The sequence below is a fragment of the Heptranchias perlo genome, chromosome 39 (assembly GCF_035084215.1).
Source record: "Heptranchias perlo isolate sHepPer1 chromosome 39, sHepPer1.hap1, whole genome shotgun sequence".
NCBI lineage: Eukaryota > Metazoa > Chordata > Chondrichthyes > Hexanchiformes > Hexanchidae > Heptranchias > Heptranchias perlo.
In genome coordinates this window covers 6614407-6633732 of record NC_090363.1, presented here as the reverse complement: position 1 = coordinate 6633732, position 19326 = coordinate 6614407, and the positions used below count along the sequence as shown (strand labels likewise).

Sequence of the window (19326 nt, the reverse complement as noted above, 5' to 3'; positions counted from 1 at the left end):
GAGTGAATGTTTAGGGTGGTGGATGGGGTGCCAATCAAGCAGGCTGCTTTGCCCTGAATGGTGTCGAGCTTCTTGAGTGTTGTTGGAGCTGCACTCATCCAGGCAAGCGGAGACTTGTGCCTTGTAGATGGTGGATAGGCTTTGGGGAGTCAGGAGGTGAGTCACTCGCTGCAGAATACCCAGCCTCTGACCTGCTCTTGTAGCCACAGTATTTATATGGCTGGTCCAGTTAAGTTTCTGGTCATTGGTGACCCCCAAGATGTTGATGGTGGGGGATTCGGCGATGGTAATGTCAAGGGGAAGTGGTTAGACTCTCTCTTGTTGGAGATGGTCATTGCCTGGCACTTGTCTGGCGCGAATGTTACTGAATGGCTGAACGGCCTCTTTCTGCACTGTAAACTCGATGTAATTCTGTGTAGTTCGCCTCAGAATCCCTGAGACAGGGAAGGGAAAAAAAAAATTCCCACTCTCCTGGTGGGAAGCTCACCTGTGGACTTCGAATGAGGATAGAATTGGGTGATGTCCAGTTCCTCCTTCTTCATCCGTCCGCCATGGACAATAGCCTGCTGACCCTCAGCTTCTCGGAAGAGAGGGCCACTTGGATTTGATACCAAGGCTTGGCAGCGACGCAGGTGCACCCGCACGAGTCAGAAACTCCAGGGCAAAGAAGAGGAAGAAGCTGGTGGGGGAGGAGGAGCGGTAGGAAGTGAACACCTCAGTAGCCCAGTTTAAAAAAAAGGGAAATTGCATTAATTAGCAAGGAGACGAGTTAGACGCTGGCAGTTGGCCTTAGCTGTTCAAATAAACTACTTCCTGAAAGAGCAGCTCGAGTCTTTGTGCTAAACTGACTGAGGGAAGCTCTTATAAAACAGCACCCTTAAATCCGCGGAGAGGCGCATCGGGTACTGCTCAGACTGGGTGGGTTTTTTTTTTGCTTCTACAATCAGCGACCGATAAGTGGTTTCCAATCAGGAGGAGAACTAATCTGCGAGTGCTCTCGCGACAGTCAAGGCCGCACGTCACCGTTAAAGGACAGAAAACCTGGCCCCGTTGGGCCAGACACGAGCAAGAGCTCGGCTCAGGACAGTAACCCAGCGGCCAGAGGACCAAGACGGCCCAGGGAAACTGAGGCACCGTCTGGGAGGACGAGCTCTCGAACGGAGCTGCAGCCATGTCAGAGCTTGTCGGCACAACATGTCAAGGTGAGAGCTGTGTAGCAAGAACTGTGCATTTATAGACAGCAACTTTCACAACCTCAGGACGTCCCAAACTGCTTTACAGCCAATGAAACACTTCATGAAGTGTAGTCGCTGTTGTAATGTAGGAAACGTGGCAGCCAATTTGCACACAGAAAGATCCCACAAACAGCAATGAGATAATAGCCAGATCACCTATTTTGGTGATGTTGGTTGAGGAATAAATATTGGCCAGGAAGAACTCCCCTGCTCTTCTTTGAAATAGTGACATGGGAGAACTTTTACGTCCACCTGAGAGGGCAGACAGGGCCTTGGTTTAACACCTCATCTGAAATACTGCACCTCCAACAGTGCAACTCTTCCTCAGCTGCTGCAGTGGCGTGTACGGCCTAGATTTTGTACTCAAGTCGCTAGAGCGCGGACTTGAACCCATGACCATCATGACTCAGAGGCAGGAGTGCTACTGACTGAGCCACAGCTGTACTCCGGCTGTTGCAATTCTCGACTGTCCACCTGTCTGGGGCCAGCAGTCTCTGCCGCCTCGTCAGTAGGTGGACAGGTGTCGTGAGTGTCTGAAACTCAAAGTAGCCTCTCGGTTCTGCCGGGCAGGGTCATTGGGGGTTAGGGTGCTGGTGGAACCAGGAGCAGGCAGTGCTCTCGTGGGGGTGAAGTTGCTCACCCTGGCATGGCTTCTTGCATGCACTGCTACTGAAAGCACCCTCATCAACACCAAACTCCACTGGCTCCCAATCCACCACCATATTGGCTTTTCATCCTCATTTATTAATCCCTTCATGGCCCAGCCCCACCCTACCCCTACAGCCTCCTCCTCCCCTAACTAGCACCCAACCCACTCTTCACGTTTGATCAAATCAATCCTTCCGCCCCACCTCTGAAGACAGAGCTTTCAACCAGCACCATAGAGTTCCCTTTATAAACCTCTCCGCCTTATTCCATCTCTCCTTGCCTTCAAATGCATTTTCAAAAAAACCTACCCTTTCCACCATACGTTTGGTCAGTGCCTTCAACTATCCTACTAACACCTGCTCTGTGCCCATTCCCCAACTCCCATCCCAATGGGAACGCCCTTGAGAAGCTTCACTGTGTTAACTGCATGTTGTTAGCTCCTGTTGGTGGTTCTCTGGGCCAACGCCACTGAGTAACGGTTAATTGCAATTTACTCTGTCCCCCACCTCCACTTCTACTCTATACAACCCTCCCTCCTCTCCTGAAACTGCTGACTTTTGCTAGAATATACTTCCAAAGTGTCAGCCGTGATCAGTGGGTAACACTTTCATCTTTGAGTTAGAAAGCTGTGTGTTTAAGTCCCTCTCCAGAGAATTGAGCACAAAATCTCGGCTGACACTCCCAGTGCAGTTCTGAGGGAGTGCTGCACTGTCGCAAGTGCCGTCTTTTGGATGAGGTGTTAAAGCGAGGCCCCGTCTGCCCTCCGAGGTGGATGTAAAACATACCATGGCACTATTTTGAAGAAGAGGAGGGGAGTTGTCCCCGGTGTCCTGGCCAATATTTATCCCTCAACCAACATCACTAGAACAGATCATTATCATATTGCTGTTTGTGGGAGCTTGCTGTCCACAAATTAGCTTCTACACGGTATCATAGTGCAGGAGGAGGCCATTCAGCCCATCGTGCCTGTGCCGACTCTTTGAAATCGCTGTCCAATTAGTCCCACTCTCCTCTTTCCCCGTAGCCCTGTAATTTTTTCCTTTTCAAGTATTTATCCAATTCCCTTTTGAAAGATATTATTGAATCTGCTTCCACCGCCCTTTCAGGCAGCGCATTCCAGATTGTAACAACTCGCTGCGTAAAGAAATGTTTCTCACGTCACCTCTGGTTCTTTTGCCAGTCTCCTTAAATCTGTGTCCTCTGGTTACCGACCCTTCTGCCACTGGGAACAGCTTCTCCTTATTTACTCTATTAAAATCCTTCATGATTTTGAACACCTCGATCAAATCTCCCCTTAACCTTCTCTGTGCTAAGGAGAACAACCCCAGCTTCTCCAGTCTCTCCACATAACTGAAGTCCCTCATCCCTGGTACCATTCTAGTAAATCTCCTCTGCCCCCTCTCCAAGGCCTTGACATCCTTCCTAAAGTGTGGTGCCCAGAATTGGACACAATACTCCAGCTGAGGCCTAACCAGTGTTTTATAAAGGTTTAGCATAACTTCCTTGCTTTTGTACTCTATGTCTCTATTAATAAAGCCCAGGATTTTTAGGCTTTTTTAACAGCTTTTTCAACTTGTCCTGCCACCTTCAAAGATTTACTTCATTGGCTAAAAAGTGTTTGGGGACATCCTGAGGTCATGAGAGGCGTTATAGAAATGCAAGTCTTTCTTTCTCTCTTTCTCGCTCTCTCTATCTCTTTCTCCCTCCCCCCTTCCTCTTTCTTTCTTTCACTAGGCACCCATCAATACCTCACTAACAATGTGAACCAAGACAGTGAGGGCCAGTAAACTATTTAACTGTAGAGGGCATCACAGCCAAGCTGCAACCTGTCCTCACCCAATATCTACACATGAACCCTTCCCAGAAGGGGGTCACTGGACAGCGATCAGGAGCGGGAGACCTAGCCCATGTGTTTATTTTTTTTCCTTTCTAACCCAGATGGGGCAAAGAGCAATTGCAGCAGCCCCTGCTGAGCACAGACTGAGGATCAAACCTGGGGCCTTCGGGCCGCTATGGCTCGGCATTGGATAGTACACTTACTCACTGAGCAACCAGAGCAGCTTCTGGACCCTAAATCCCTCGGCTCGGGAGGTCGGAATTGAGAACGCAAGTCGGGGTGGGGGAGGGGGGGATAGAATTTGGAGCACGGCCTGGTTCCCCCAGATCTCTGTGCCTTGTTTGTTATCACCGGGGAATTCTAATGTCACTGAGTCAGAATGATACCGGGACTTAGAGGGTTAAATTATGAGGGCAGGTTGCATCGACTTGGCTTGTAATCCCTTGAGTTTAGAAGATTGAGGGATAATCTAATTGAGGTGTTTTAAAACGTTAAAAGCATTCCATAGGGTAGATACGGAGAAACTATTTCCTCTGTGGGGAATCCAGAACAAAGAGGCACAATTTTAAAATTAGAGCTGGGCTATTTAGGAGTGAAATAAGCAAGCACTTAAAATCATGGAATGGTTACAGCACAGATGGAGGCCACTTGGCCCATCGAGCCTGTGCCGGCTCTTTGGAAGAGCTATCCCATTAGTCCCATTCCCCCGCTCTTTCCCCGTAGCCCGGCAAATTTTTTCCCTTCATGTATTTATCCAATTCCTTTTTGAAAGATTGAATCTGCCTCCACCACCCCCTCGGGCAGTGCATTCCAGATCATAACCACTCGCTGCGTAAAAAAGTTTTTCCTCATGTCGCTTTTGGTTCTTTCGCCAATCACCTTAAATCTGTGACCTATGATTCTCGATCCTTCTCCCAATGGGAACAGTTTCTCTTTATTTACTTTAATTAAACCCTTCACGATTTTGAACACTTCCATCAAATCCCCTCTCAACCTTCTCTGCTCTAAGGAGAACAACCCCAGCTTCTCCAGTCTATCCACATAACTGAAGTTCCTCATCCCTGGAACCATTCTAGTAAATCTTTTCTGCACCCTCTCTAAGGCCTTCACATCCTTCCTAAAGTGCGGTGCCCAGAATTGGACACAATACTCCAGTTGTGGCCGAACCAGTGTTTGATAAAGGTTCAACATAGCTTCCTTGCTTTTGTACTCTATGCCTCTGTTTATAAAGCCCAAGATCCCGTATGCTTTTTTAACAGCTTTCTTGACCTGTCCTGCCACCTTCAACGATTTGTGCACAAATACCCCCAGGTCTCTCTGTTCCTGCACCCCCTTTAGAATTATACCATTTCGTTTATATTGCCTCTCCTCGTTCTTCCTACCAAAATGTACCACTTTGAGCTTCTCTGCATTAAATTTCATCCGCCATGTGTCCGCCCATTCCGCCAGCCTGTCTATGCCCTCTTGCAATCTATCACTATCCTCCTCATTGTTTACTACACTTCCAAGTTTTGTGTCATCTGTAAATTTTGAAATTGTGCCCTGTGCACCCAAGTCCAAGTCATTAATATATATTTTAAAAAAGCAGTGGTCCTAGTACTGACCCCTGGGGAACACCACTGTACACCTCCCTCCGGTCCAAAAAACAACCGTTCACCACTACTCTGTTTCCTGTCACTTTGCCAATTTCATATCCATGCTGGCACTGCCCCTTTTATTCCATGGGCTTGAATTTTGCTGACAAGCCTATTATGTGGCACTTTATCAAACGCCTTTTGAAAGTCCATAAACACAACATCAACCATATTGCCCTCATCTACCCTCTCTATTACCTCATCAAAAAACTCAATCAAGTTAGTTAAACACGATTTGCCTTTGACAAATCCGTGCTGGCTTTCCCTAATCAATCTACGCTTGTCCAAGTGACTATTAATTTTGTCCCGGATTATCGTTTCTAAAAGTTTCCCCATCATTGAGGTTAAACTGACTGGCCTGTAGTTGCTAGGTTTATCCATACACCCTTTTTTGAACAAGAATGTAACATTTGCAATTCTCCAGTCCTCTGACACCACCCCCATATCTAAGGATGTTTGGAAGATTATGGCCAGCACTTCTGCAATTTCCACCCATACTTCCCTCAGCAACCTAGGATGTACCCCATCCGGACCAGGTGACTTATCTACTTTAAGTACAGCCAGCCTTTCTAATACTTCCTCTTTATCAATTTTTAGCCCATCCAGTATCTCAACGACCTCCTTTTTTACTGAGACTCTGGCAGCATCTTCTTCCTTGGTAAAGACAGATGCAAAGTACTCATTTAATACCTCAGCCATGCCCTCTGCCTCAATGCGTAGATCTCCTTTTTAGTCCCTAATCGGTCCCATCCCTCCTCTTACTACTCGTTTACTATTTATATACTTATAGAAGACTTTTGGATTCTCTTTTATGTTGGCTACCAGTCTATTCTCATACTCTCTCTTTGCCCCTCTTATTTCCTTTTTTCACTTCTCCTCTGTACTTTCTATATTCAGCCTGGTTCTCACTTGTATTATCAACCTGACATTTGTCATCCGTCCCCTTTTTCTGCCTCATCTTACTCTCTATGTCTTTCGTCATCTAGGGAGCTCTGGCTTTGGTTTCATAAGAACATAAGAAATAGGAGCAGGAGTAGGCCAATCGGCCCCTCGAGCCTGCTCCGCCATTCAATAAGATCATGGCTGATCTGATCCTAACCTCAAATCTAAATTCATGGCCAATTTCCTGCCCGCTCCCCGTAACCCCTAATTCCCTTTACTTCTAGGAAACTGTCTATTTCTGTTTTTAATTTATTTAATGATGTAGCTTCCACAGCTTCCTGGGGCAGCAAATTCCACAGACCTCCTACCCTCTGAGTGAAGAAGTTTCTCCTCATCTCAGTTTTGAAAGAGCAGCCCCTTATTCTAAGATTATGCCCCCTCGTTCTAGTTTCACCCATCCTTGGGAACATCCTTACCGCATCCACCCAATCAAGCCCCTTCACAATCTTATATGTTTCAATAAGATCGCCTCTCATTCTTCTGAACTCCAATGAGTAGAGTCCCAATCTATTCAACCTCTCCTCATATGTCCACCCCCTCATCCCCAGGATTAACCGAGTGAACCTTCTTTGTACTGCCTCGAGAGCAAGTATGTCTTTCCCCAAGTATGGATATCAAAACTGTATGCAGTATTCCAGGTGCGGTCTCACCAATACCTTATATAACTGCAGCAATACCTCCCTGTTTTTATATTCTATCCCCCTAGCAATAAAAGCCAACATTCCGTTGGCCTTCTTGATCACCTGCTGCACCTGCATACTAACTTTTTGATTTTCTTGCACTAGGACCCCCAGATCCCTTTGTACTGCAGTACTTTCCAGTTTCTCGCCATTAAGATAATAACTTGCTCTCTGATTTTTCCTGCCAAAGTGCATAACCTCACATTTTCCAATATTGTATTGCATCTGCCAAATCTCCGCCCACTCACCCAGCCTGTCTATATCCCCTTGTAGGTTTTTTATGTCCTCCTCACTCTCTTCTTTCCCTCCCATCCTTGTATCATCTGCAAACTTTGATATGTTACACTCGGTCCCCTCCTCCAAATCGTTAATATAGATTGTAAAGAGTTGGGGACCCAGCACCGACCCCTGCGGAACACCACTGGCTACTGGTTGCCCTACCATCCCCCCTCGACTGTATCCGAACCATCTCCTCTTTAAAGGCCGCCCATTGTTTGATTACAGTTTTGCCTGCCGATCTTTGATTCCAATTTACCCGGGCCAGTTCCGTTCTTAACTCACTGAAAATGGCCCTGCTCCAATTAAGTATTTTTACTCCAGATTGCTCCTTGTCCTTTTCCATAATTAATCTAAACCTTATGATACTATGATCACTAGCCCCTAAATGGTCCCCCCACTGACACTTATTCCACTAAACCCACCTCATTTCCCGGAATCAGATCCAACAATGCCTCCTTCCTCGTTAATGCGGAAACATACTGATCAAGAAAGTTCTCCTGAACACACTTCAGAAATTCCTCCCCCTCTTTGCCCCTTTCATTATTGCTATATTAGGATAATTGAGGTGCCCCATTATCACTACTCTATGGTTCTTGCACCTCTCTGTAATTTCCCTGCAAATTTGCTCCTCTATATCCTTCCCACTAGTTGGTGGCCTATAGAATGCACCCAGTAGTGTAATGGCGCCTATATTGTTTCTTAACTCTAACCAAATAGATTCTGTCCATGACCCCTCACTTCTTCACACAAAGGGGAGGAGAAATCTGAAATTTTCTTCCCCAAAAGGCTGTGGATGCTGGGGGACAATTGGAGCTTTCAAGGCTGAGATCGACAGATTTTTGTTGGGTAAGGGTATCAAGGAATATGGATCTAAGGTGGGTAAATAGAGTTGAGGTGCAGATCAGCCATGATCTAATTGAATGGTGGGACAGGCTCGAGGGGCTGAATGGCCTCCTCCTCTTCCTATGTTCCTATGAGAGAGGTGGGACTAGTGCGATGATGTCCTCTTGCCAGAAGTCCCACTGGTTTCCATCTTAATTAGGGCCAAGAGGCAGGAAGCAGGTGTCCTGACTGCATGGGATTTGGGGGCAGGGTAAGGATTGGGGCACAAATGGCATCCAGAAGTCCCACTCCCCCCCCCCCCATGCACTTCTGATAGCGGAGTGGGGGCCTCAGGAAATTCCCAGGCCCAGGCCTGTCTCTTTAATTCTCCATCCGTTAACCCGTCTTTGTTCCCCCTCATCCGTCTCTTCACTTCCCTGGCTCGTTTTCTTTCCCACTTCTCTTTCCCCTCCACCCCCGCCACCGATCCAGTCCCAGCTGAAGACATCTCGGTCTTGTTCTTAGCGTCAGGAGAGCATCCTAAAGAGGAGGCGCCGGAGGGGAGAAGGTCCTCCAAAAGCAGGCTCGCCCGCGCCACCATGAAGATACGCCTCGCCAACCGGGTGCGGCGAGGCAAACTTCTCTCGAGGGCGCAGTCCAATCTCTCGACCAGCCTTCACCATCCCTTAAAGAGGAAAAGCTCGTCCAGGAAGTTTGGCAGCAAGAAGAAATCCCTGCAAACCTGCGGCAAGAAGTGGTGGTCCTTTGACCACGAAACAAAAGCCATGTTTCTTCTGTATCTGCTCTCCTTTATTGTGGGCCTGCAGGTGTACAATGCCTACGAGAATCTGGACGACAATCTTCTGATCTACGACATCGATGAACTGGAGAAGACCCTGCACAGGGACCTCCTTGGCCAAACGCTGGCCCTTAACAAGCTCACCAAGCTCATGAGGGGTTACTTTTCCACTTATGTTCACGCAAAGCCCTTGTTCTTGTCCATTAATGGCCCCGCAGGAGTTGGCAAGAGCCATTTGGGGAGGCTGATTGCCAAACACTTCAAGTTTGAACTCGGACCTGACCTTGTCCTCCAACACTCCATGAAGTACCAGCGCCTGATGGGGCATTCCCATCACCACTCCCAGCGCCAGCTGTCTGCCCGCATCTCGGACATCTTTTCCCAAGCTCTTCAAGCCGAGCGGATCCCGGTCTTCCTGTTCGATGAGATGGAACTGGCGCCGACGGAGCTCCTCAGCTTCATCGGCCACCTCCTGGAGTCCAACCGCACCAGCGCCGTCTACATCTTCATCAGCAACGTCGGGCAGGACGCGATAGCGCAGTCTGTCCGTCGCAGCTTCTCGCCCAAAGAGACGATCCGGGTCAAGAAGCTCAGCGTGGAGCTGGCGCAGTTGTTCGCCTGGCAGCAGCACCCCGTATGGTGGGCACCGGAGATCATCCCCCTCTCCCCTCTGGACAGGGCTCACGTGGTCCGATGCTTTCGCAACGTGATGGACCGAGAAGGATTCTATCCCCATGACCCCCGCGTGGAGACGATGGCCAACACGTTATATTACTACAGAGCCAGGAACAAACTCTACTCCCAGCGCGGCTGCAAAGACGTCCTATCGATGGTGAAACAATTAAGTGGGCGGAAGCGTGCGGAGAAATTGGGGAATAAAATTGTCTCGTGAAGCCACATGGGTTTCATTCGTGAGAGATACTTCCCATATTCAACCACTCCTTATTGGATTACTGAAATCCAATTAATAACTAGGCAAGTGCAGATAGAGAACAACTTAATGTGATGCTGAAATCATATTGTCCCTTTCTATTTTTCTGAATTTTGTATTCCTTGATTTTCTTCTGCATTTGCAGACCCCCAGCCGTTCCACAGTTAAAAAGACCACTGTCCAAAGACCCGGCCCAGCACACTGCAGAATTGTTGCCAGAAAGTGCACAACACCAACTTGGATGGATCTCAGATTTCACACATTGGTCTGACCCACTGTACCACCCAGTCCCAGAGGGGGAAAGGTCAGTGTCTGACCCACTGCACCACCCAGTCCCAGAGGGGGAAAGGACAGTGTCTGACCCACTGCACCACCCAGTCCCAGAGGGGGAAAGGACAGTGTCTGACCCACTGCACCACCCAGTCCCAGAGGGGGAAAGGACAGTGTCTGACCCACTGCACCACCCAGTCCCAGAGGGGGAAAGGACAGTGTCTGACCCACTGTACCACCCAGTCCCAGAGGGGGAGAGGACAGTGTCTGACCCACTTTACCACCCAGTCCCAGAGGGGGGAAAGGACAGTGTCTGACCCACTGCACCACCCAGTCCAAGAGGGTGAAAGGACAGTGTCTGACCCACTGTACCACCCAGTCCCAGAGGGGGAAAGGACAGTGTCTGACCCACTGTACCACCCAGTCCCAGGGGGGGAAAGGTCAGTGTCTGACCCACTGTACCACCCAGTCCCAGAGGGGGAAAGGACAGTGTCTGACCCACTGCACCACCCAGTCCCAGAGGGGGAAAGGACAGTGTCTGACCCACTGCACCACCCAGTCCCAGAGGGGGAAAGGACAGTGTCTGACCCACTGTACCACCCAGTCCCAGAGGGGGAAAGGACAGTGTCTGACCCACTGTACCACCCAGTCCCAGAGGGGGAAAGGACAGTGTCTGACCCACTGCACCACCCAGTCCCCAAGGGGGAAAGGACAGTGTCTGACCCACTGCACCACCCAGTCCCAGAGGGGGAAAGGACAGTGTCTGACCCACTGCACCACCCAGTCCCAGAGGGGGAAAGGACAGTGTCTGACCCACTGTACCACCCAGTCCCAGAGGGGGAAAGGACAGTGTCTGACCCACTGTACCACCCAGTCCCAGGGGGGGAAAGGTCAGTGTCTGACCCACTGTATCACCCAGTCCCAGAGGGGGAAAGGACAGTGTCTGGCCCACTGTTCCACCTAGTCCCAAAGGGGGAAAGGACAGTGTCTGACCCACTGTACCACCCAGTCCCAGAGGGGGAAAGGACAGTGTCTGACCCACTGTACCATCCAGTCCCAGAGGGGGAAAGGTCAGTGTCTGACCAACTGTATCACCCAGTCCCAGAGGGGGAAAGGACAGTGTCTGACCCACTGTACCACCCAGTCCCAGAGGGGGAAAGGTCAGTGTCTGACCAACTGTATCACCCAGTCCCAGAGGGGGAAAGGACAGTGTCTGACCCACTGTACCACCCAGTCCCAGAGGGGGAAAGGACAGTATCTGTCCCACTGTACTAATAATGATATATTAGTAAAGTAGATATTTCCAGATTCTTTGTCTTTCACTGAGTTTTTGTGCTATATTTTCTTGGTAGAATATTGTTCCATTACACGAGTTCTTCACACAATGAATCACACACTATGGCCGAGTGTCCTTGGGGACAGACCCTCCGGCCGAGGTACAACATAGCAAGACACCGAGACCCTGGTCACTTGCACATCTCTCTCTGCCCCACTGAGAGGGGATGAGGAGCACTCGCATGTATTTAAATGGGTGTCCGGGCAATTAATGGGGCACGTGAGAAACCCACAGTGTGGGCCGTCCTGATTCACCCCCATAAACTCCGTCACGGGGGGGATCGGGTGTCTGCAAACTCCGTGGATCAGCGAGCGATTAGCAGCACTGGCCAGTGTGGGACTGAGCCCGAGCCGTCATCGCTGGTCGGTGCCGAGTTAGCTGGTGGGTGTACGAAATGTACAATTGACCTCTCTCCCTATGGGGCAGGGCGGCAAAATCCAGCCAGCGACCCTGTACCTTAACCCTATCCAGTCGCCTCTACTGACAAGGTATGGATGTTGGCCAAAGCTAGCAGTGAAACCCCCACTACCACCCCCGGTTGAGTAGCTAGCCCACACCGACTGTCTAGGCTCATGCATGAAGAACGGTTACTCGGGTGGTATAACGGTGGGTGGGGGCAACCAGCACCCGTGTAGTCATACCCCGGCATGAGCCAATACCGTGCCGCCGGTGAGCCTGCCAGTAGCGATGCCACACCGGGCGCCACTGTGCCAACTCTTCTCGCGCCACGGGGTGGGCGCGGCCCCGTGTGAAGAGGCAACGGTACGTGGTGGCAATTGGGCCAGAAGGTGGCATCCAGGGCACCCGCACGGCTCATGTTCTCCTCTGCGACGTAGCTACGAGGTCGATCGCAGGTGGGGGGGGGGTGCGGAGGGGAGGCCTGGATTCCCCTACGACGCCCATAACAAAAACACTGGCGAATAAACAGCCCGAAGCCAAAGGGCAGCGGCAAGAATGGGAGGAACGCCGATAACAGGCACACCGTCCATCGTCTCCTTCGGAGGGTGGACTTTAAATAGAAACGGGGGGGGAGTGGGGTAACCTCGGCACTGGAAAACTGTAGGCCGTAGAAAAAGAAGGCTCAGTCAAAGAGAACTTTGTTAACATTTCGGAAATTCCCATTTGGACGCGTTACAAGCAGGAGTTTGCGAGACTTCCGTGAATCCCGCTGTTGGCCAGGGGCTGCAGAAAGTAACCTGAGCCCAGCTGCTGAAACACACAGGCAAGAACAACTTTTGAACTGAAGTAACCTGAGTTCAGTCGCTGGCCTGAGCTGGCTGGAACCGGTTTGAATTAGCTAAGTTTTGTGAAAGGCAAAGGAGATGTGATAAGACACAAGTCCTTATTTAGAAAAGGAGTAATGAGGTAATGCTACCTAAGTCCTTGGGACAGAGCCAATGAGGAGAAGACACGGGACAAGGCGAGCAAACCTAAACCAAAGGGAGAGAGACTGTACAGCTTGAAGAGATAAGATTCGGAATAAGAATGAAGGATCTGGGGCATGGAGCCAGAGCGAAGACTCCGGAGACCAACCATCGCGGAAGTGGAAGACCCTACGTCAGGGACGTAGCGACAACGTCGAGAGAGAGAGAGAGAGAGAGAGAACGGAACGCCTGGCCAGCGTCAGCTCTCCTCTTCGGGTATTATCCTTTATATTCTGTGACCACTCAGGGAGTGTCAGAGAAACCTAGTGGGTGTGCGTTTAGATCCTAATTTGGGTATAAAACTGTATAACCTGGTGCAAACTGCATGTCTATATCTAACCAGACGTATAAGCTATATGTATATGAATAGCTCCAGAACTAGCTGCGCCTCTAGCCAAGCTGTTCCAGTACAGCTACAACACTGGCATCCACCCGACAATGTGGAAAATTGCCCAGGTATGTCCTGTCCACAAAAAGCAGGACAAATCCAATCCGGCCAATTACCGCCCCATCAGTCTACTCTCAATCAGCAGCAAAGTGATGGAAGGTGTCGTCGACAGTGCTATCAAGCGGCACTTACTCACCAATAACCTGCTCACCGATGCTCAGTTTGGGTTCCGCCAGGACCACTCGGCTCCAGACCTCATTACAGCCTTGGTCCAAACATGGACAAAAGAGCTGAATTCCAGAGGTGAGGTGAGAGTGACTGCCCTTGACATCAAGGCAGCATTTGACCGAGTGTGGCACCAAGGAGCCCTAGTAAAATTGAAGTCAATGGGAATCAGGGGGAAAACTCTCCAGTGGCGGAGTCATACCTAGCACAAAGGAAGATGGTAGTGGTTGTTGGAGGCCAATCATCTCAGCCCCAGGGCATTGTTGCAGGAGTTCCTCAGGGCAGTGTCCTAGGCCCAACCATCTTCAGCTGCTTCATCAATGACCTTCCCTCCATCATAAGGTCAGAAATGGGGATGTTCGCTGATGACTGCACAATGTTCAGTTCCATTCGCAACCCCTCAGATAATGAAGCAGTCCGAGCCTGCATGCAGCAAGACCTGGACAACATCCAGGCTTGGGCTGATAAGTGGCAAGTAACATTCGCGCCAGATAAGTGCCAGGCAATGACCATCTCCAACAAGAGAGAGTCTAACCACCTCCCCTTGACATTCAACGGCATTACCATTGCCGAATCCCCCACCATCAACATCCTGGGGGTCACCATTGACCAGAAACTTAACTGGACAAGCCATATAAATACCGTGGCTACGAGAGCAGGTCAGAGGCTGGGTATTCTGCGGCGAGTGACTCACCTCCTGACTCCCCAAAGCCTTTCCACCATCTACAAGGCACAAGTCAGGAGTGTGATGGAATACTCTCCACTTGCCTGGATGAGTGCAGCTCCAACAACACTCAAGAAGCTCGACACCATCCAAGATAAAGCAGCCCGCTTGATTGGCACCCCATCCACCACCCTAAACATTCACTCCCTTCACTACCGGCGCACTGTGGCTGCAGTGTGCACCATCCACAGGATGCACTGCAGCAACTCGCCAAGGCTTCTTCGACAGCACCTCCCAAACCCGCGACCTCTACCACCTAGAAGGACAAGGGCAGCAGGCGCATGGGAACAACACCACCTGCACGTTCCCCTCCAAGTCACACACCATCCCGACTTGGAAATATATCGCCGTTCCTTCATTGTCGCTGGGTCAAAATCCTGGAACTTCCTTCCTAACAGCACTGTGGGAGAACCGTCACCACACGGACTGCAGCGGTTCAAGAAGGCGGCTCACCACCACCTTCTCAAGGGCAATTAGGGATGGGCAATAAATGCCGGCCTCGCCAGCGACGCCCAAATCCCATGAACGAATAAAAAAAATTTAAAAAAAATACTCCTCCTCCTTCACAATCTGCAGATACAAAGGGATACCCATAACTGCTATTTGGAAGGACACAATGAAAGATCCTTCGGGAAATGGGCACAGATAGTCTCCAACTTTAAGAAGCCCTCCAGTAGGTTCATTTCTTGTAAGGCAACAAAAGAACTAATCAGGTTAGCAATCAGGTTTATGCCTTCAAGGGGGAGCTAGACCAGTTCTTGATTGGGGCAGAGATCACCTCAAATAGAAGGTAAGTGGTTTTATAGGTAACACTTGGTCCATGAGATCTCCTGGACTGGTGTTGATCGCCTGAGGAGGGGGGGTGAGTGGTGGCTGGAGAGGAATTTTCCAGAGAATTTTTCCCTTGGGTTTTCTGGTATTTTTGCCTCTCCCGGGAGATCACATGGTGAGGGAGGAAGTGACTCGTCATAATTCTCCAGCCAACATGGGGTGCGGGGCGAGCTTGATGGAACAGCCTGCCCGTCCATTTCGTATGTTTGGAACTGAAGTAAGTGGGAATAAAACCTTGACAACCAGTGCCAGCAAGTCAGTCCCTTTTACGGTATCCCAAATAGGGGCTTCCCGTGCCGTGCCCGTTTCATATGGGTGCTGGGCATTTGGAACACGGTTCGGGCACTCGAAACACATTATCTGGAACACCCTCCACTTTAAGTAAAATGACCAAGTGTAATGGGCCATTTTATCATGTGCCTCGCCCACCAGGCACTAAAACAGGCCTCATGCTTCAGTGGCCCATAATGCAGGGTGCTGAAGCCCAATGCTCAGTGGTACTTTGGGTGCTGAACATCGCACCATCAGCCTCCCAACCTCTAACCTCTGACCTCTCTCCCTGTGTCGTAACCTTTATGTGTTTTATCAGTGCCACAATGCCCAGATTCACCAGATCAATACCGGGGTTTAAAAGGGTTAAATTATGAGGCGAGGTTGCATGGACTCGGCTTGTACTCCCTTGAATATGGACGATTGATCTAATTGAGGTGTTTAAGATGATTAAAGGACTTGATAGGGCAGATAGAGAGAAACTATTTCCTCTGGTGTGGGGGAGAGTCCAGAACAAGGGGGCATAACCTTAAAATTAGAGCTAGGCCATTTCAGAGATGTATTTTAGTTCAATAAAGAATTAAATTTTACCACATATAAAAATGGCTTCTTTACAGGAAATGCGACTATTTGTTGTAACCTGCAGACTTTATTGAGTTTTTTCACGAAACTTAATCACACGGCACTGCTTCCATCTGAAAGTGGATTGGTCTGTTGCGGTTTTGGCCTCACACCAGCATCAGGTCTGCGGGTGATGAATTCCCTTCAACATTCTTTGAAATTACAATGGAAAAATCTTAATTCACTTGTCACCACACCTACAGGGGTCATTTTACCCTTTGAGCGATGGTGGAGAACGGGTGATACTGGATTGGCCGCCTGTTAGAACCCTCTCCCGATCGACCCCACCCGAGAGTGTCATGAACTGTAATTATGTCCAATGTGTTCATTGAACTGTACTTGATGTAACCTGCAAACTGTATCATCTGTATTGTGTACGTTTGGAATGTGATATGACAACTGTATTGTATGTATTGCTACAAATTTTATGAATAAAGTATATTTTTTGAAAAAAAAATATTGGAAGAGTAGGACTCCCGGAAGAGACGGCTTGCCGGTGGAGTTGTACTCGGCTCTGTGGGACTGGATAGGCCCAGACCTGCTGGAAGTGTACGGGGGTATGCTCCTGGCAGGCAGCATGTCAGACTCCATGAGGAAAGGCATCATCACCCTCATCTACAAGCGGATAGGGGAGAGGGAAGAAATCAAAAATTGGCGACCCATCTCGCTACTTAACGTGGACTACAAAATTCTGTCCAAGGTCATCGCCAATCGGGTCAAGTCAGCTCTGCAGGTGGTGATTCACCCCGATCAGACCTGCGCCGTACCCGGCAGGAAGATCTCTGATAGCCTGGAGCTACTCAGGGATACGATCGCCTACGTACAGGACAGGGGGGGGTGAACACCTACCTGATCAGCCTGGACCAGGAGAAGGCCTTTGACAGAATATCCCACACGTACATGATGGACGTGCTCTCCAAAATGGGGTTTGGGGAGGGAATCCGCAATTGGATCCAACTGCTCTACATAAACATCAGTAGTGCCGTTTCAACGGGTGGGAATCAGAAAGCTTTCTGATCAAATCTGGAGTCAGGCAGGGCTGTCCTCTCTCCTCCGTCTTGTTCGTGTGTTGCATCGAACCCTTCTGTCCATCAGGAGGGATGCGGGCATAAGAGGGGTGACGATCCCAGGCAGCGGAGGCACTCAGGTCAAGGCCTCCCTGTACATGGACGACGTCGCCGTCTTTTGCTCGGATCAGCTGTCGGTCCGCAGATTGATGAGCATCTGCGACCAGTTCGAACTGGCCTCGGGGGCCAGGGTAAATCGCACCAAGAGCGAGGCCATGTTCTTTGGGAACTGGACCGACCGATCCTTTGTCCCCTTCACCGTAAGGTCGGATTACCTGAAGGTGCTGGGGATCTGGTTCGGGGGGGCCGGGGCGTGCACCAAAAACTGGGAGGAGCGTATTTTTAAGGTGAAGCAGAAACTGGGACTGTGGGAGCGACGATCCCTCTCGATCGTGGGCAAAAACCTGGTCGTCAGGTGCGAGGTGCTCTCCGTGTTGCTGTACGTGGCGCAGGTCTGGCCCATACCTCGCTCCTGCACCGCGACAGTCACCCGAGCCATCTTCCACTTTATCTGGAGATCAAAAATGGACCGTGTCCGCAGGGTCACGATGTACAAATCTCTGGAGAAAGGGGGAAAAGGCGTGCCCAACGTGGCCCTCATCCTGATGGCCACTTTCGTGTGCGGCTGCATCAAGCTTTGCGTGGACCCTTGGTACACAAACACAAAGTGTCACTACGTGCTGAGGTTCTACCTGTCCCCGGTGTTGAGAAGGATGGGCCTGGCAACGCTGCCACGGAACGCTCCATCCAGTTGGACCGTTCCGCCCCACCTGTCCTTCGTGGAAAAGTTTATGAAAAAAAACACCTTTGACCACAAGGCGATCAGCAAGTGGTCCGCACGTAACGTCCTCGAGACCCTGCGGGAAAAGGAGATGGTGGATCCTGTCGGTTGGTTCCCCCGAGCAGACTATCAATGTCATTTGGCAGAACGCCTCATCCCCAGAGCTTTCAAACAATCACCAAGACCTAGCTTGGCTGGTGGTGAGAAGGGCCCTTCCCATCAGATCCTTCATGCACTCCCGGACTCTCAGCGCCACCGCGCGCTGTCCCAGAGGAGGCTGCGGTGGAGACGAGACCGTCAGCCATTCCTTCTGGAATGTGCCTTTGTAAAGAAGGTCTGGAGAGAGATGCAGTGGTATCTGTCCAGGTTCGTCCCGATCAGTTCCGTAACACAGGACTCTCTGCTCTACGGGCTGTTCCCAGGGACGCACACTGAGACGGACATCAACTGCTGCTGGAAGACCATCAACTCGGTGAAAGACGCCCTTTGGTCTGCCCGAAACTTGCTGGTCTTCCAGTGCAAGGAGCTGTCCTCGACCGAGTGTTGCAGACTGGCACATTCCAAGGTCCAGGACTACGTGTTCAGGGACGCACTGAAGCTGGGTGCGGCCGCCGCATAGGCTCTGTGGGGAAAGGCAACCGTTTAGAGCCTTCCCGCCATTGTATACCGAGGGGCTGCAATCGGGGAAAAACCCCCTCGGGCAGAATGTGAAATTCAAATTGATGTAATGTACCTGTAATGAATCTGTAATGTACCTGTAATGAATCTGTAATCAATAATCTGTATTGAATGTAATGCAATGAGGCACCCTAGAGTGTCATGAACTGTAATTATGTCCAATGTGTTCAGTGGACTGTAGTTGAAGTAACCTGAAAATTGTATAATCTGTATTGTGTACGTTTGGAATGTGATATGACAACTATATTGTATGTATTGCTGCAAATTTTATGAATAGAGTATATTTTAATGAAAAAAAATATTGGCTTGTGAGGGAGTGCAGCGCAGATTCACCAGAATGATACCAGGGCTTAAAATCACCGAATCATAGATTGGTTAAAGCACAGAAAGAGGCCATTTGGCCCATCGAACCCATGCCGGCTCTTTGTGAGAGCAATCCCGTTCGTCCCATTCCCTCGCTCTTGCCCTGCAAATTTTTCCCCTTTGAGTATTTATCCAATTCCTTTTTGAAAGCCATGATTAAATCTGCTTCCACCACCCTTTCAGGCGGCGCGTTCCAGATCGTAATTACTCTCTGCGTAAAAAAGTTTTTCCTCATGTCGCCTTTGGTTCTTTTGCCAGTCACCTTAAATCTGTGACCTCTGGGTCTCCAACCTTCTGCCAATGGGAACAACTGCTTTGTCTAAACCCTTCATGATTTTGAACACTTCCATCAAATCTCCCCTTAACCTCCTCTGCTCTAAGGAGAACAACCCCAGCTTCTCCAGTCTATCCACGTAACTGAAGTCCCTCATCCCTAGAACCATTCTGGTAAATCTTTTCTGCAATCTCTCTAAGGCCTTCACGTCCTTCCTAAAGTGTGGTGCCCAGAATTGCCATCATAGGCTGTCAGCTGGAGGAGCCC

The 19326-nt window shown here is 49.9% G+C and overlaps 1 protein-coding gene across 1 annotated transcript; it reads left to right on the top strand.

The window, feature by feature from the left end:
• Positions 1-793: 793 nt before the first annotated feature.
• LOC137304917 (torsin-4A-like) lies at positions 794-11385 on the top strand. Its single transcript, XM_067973705.1, has 2 exons — positions 794-1202; positions 8603-11385. Exons 1-2 carry the CDS (start codon positions 1172-1174, stop codon positions 9766-9768), a joined length of 1197 nt encoding a protein of 398 aa, XP_067829806.1. The 5' UTR covers positions 794-1171; the 3' UTR covers positions 9769-11385.
• Positions 11386-19326: the final 7941 nt, after the last annotated feature.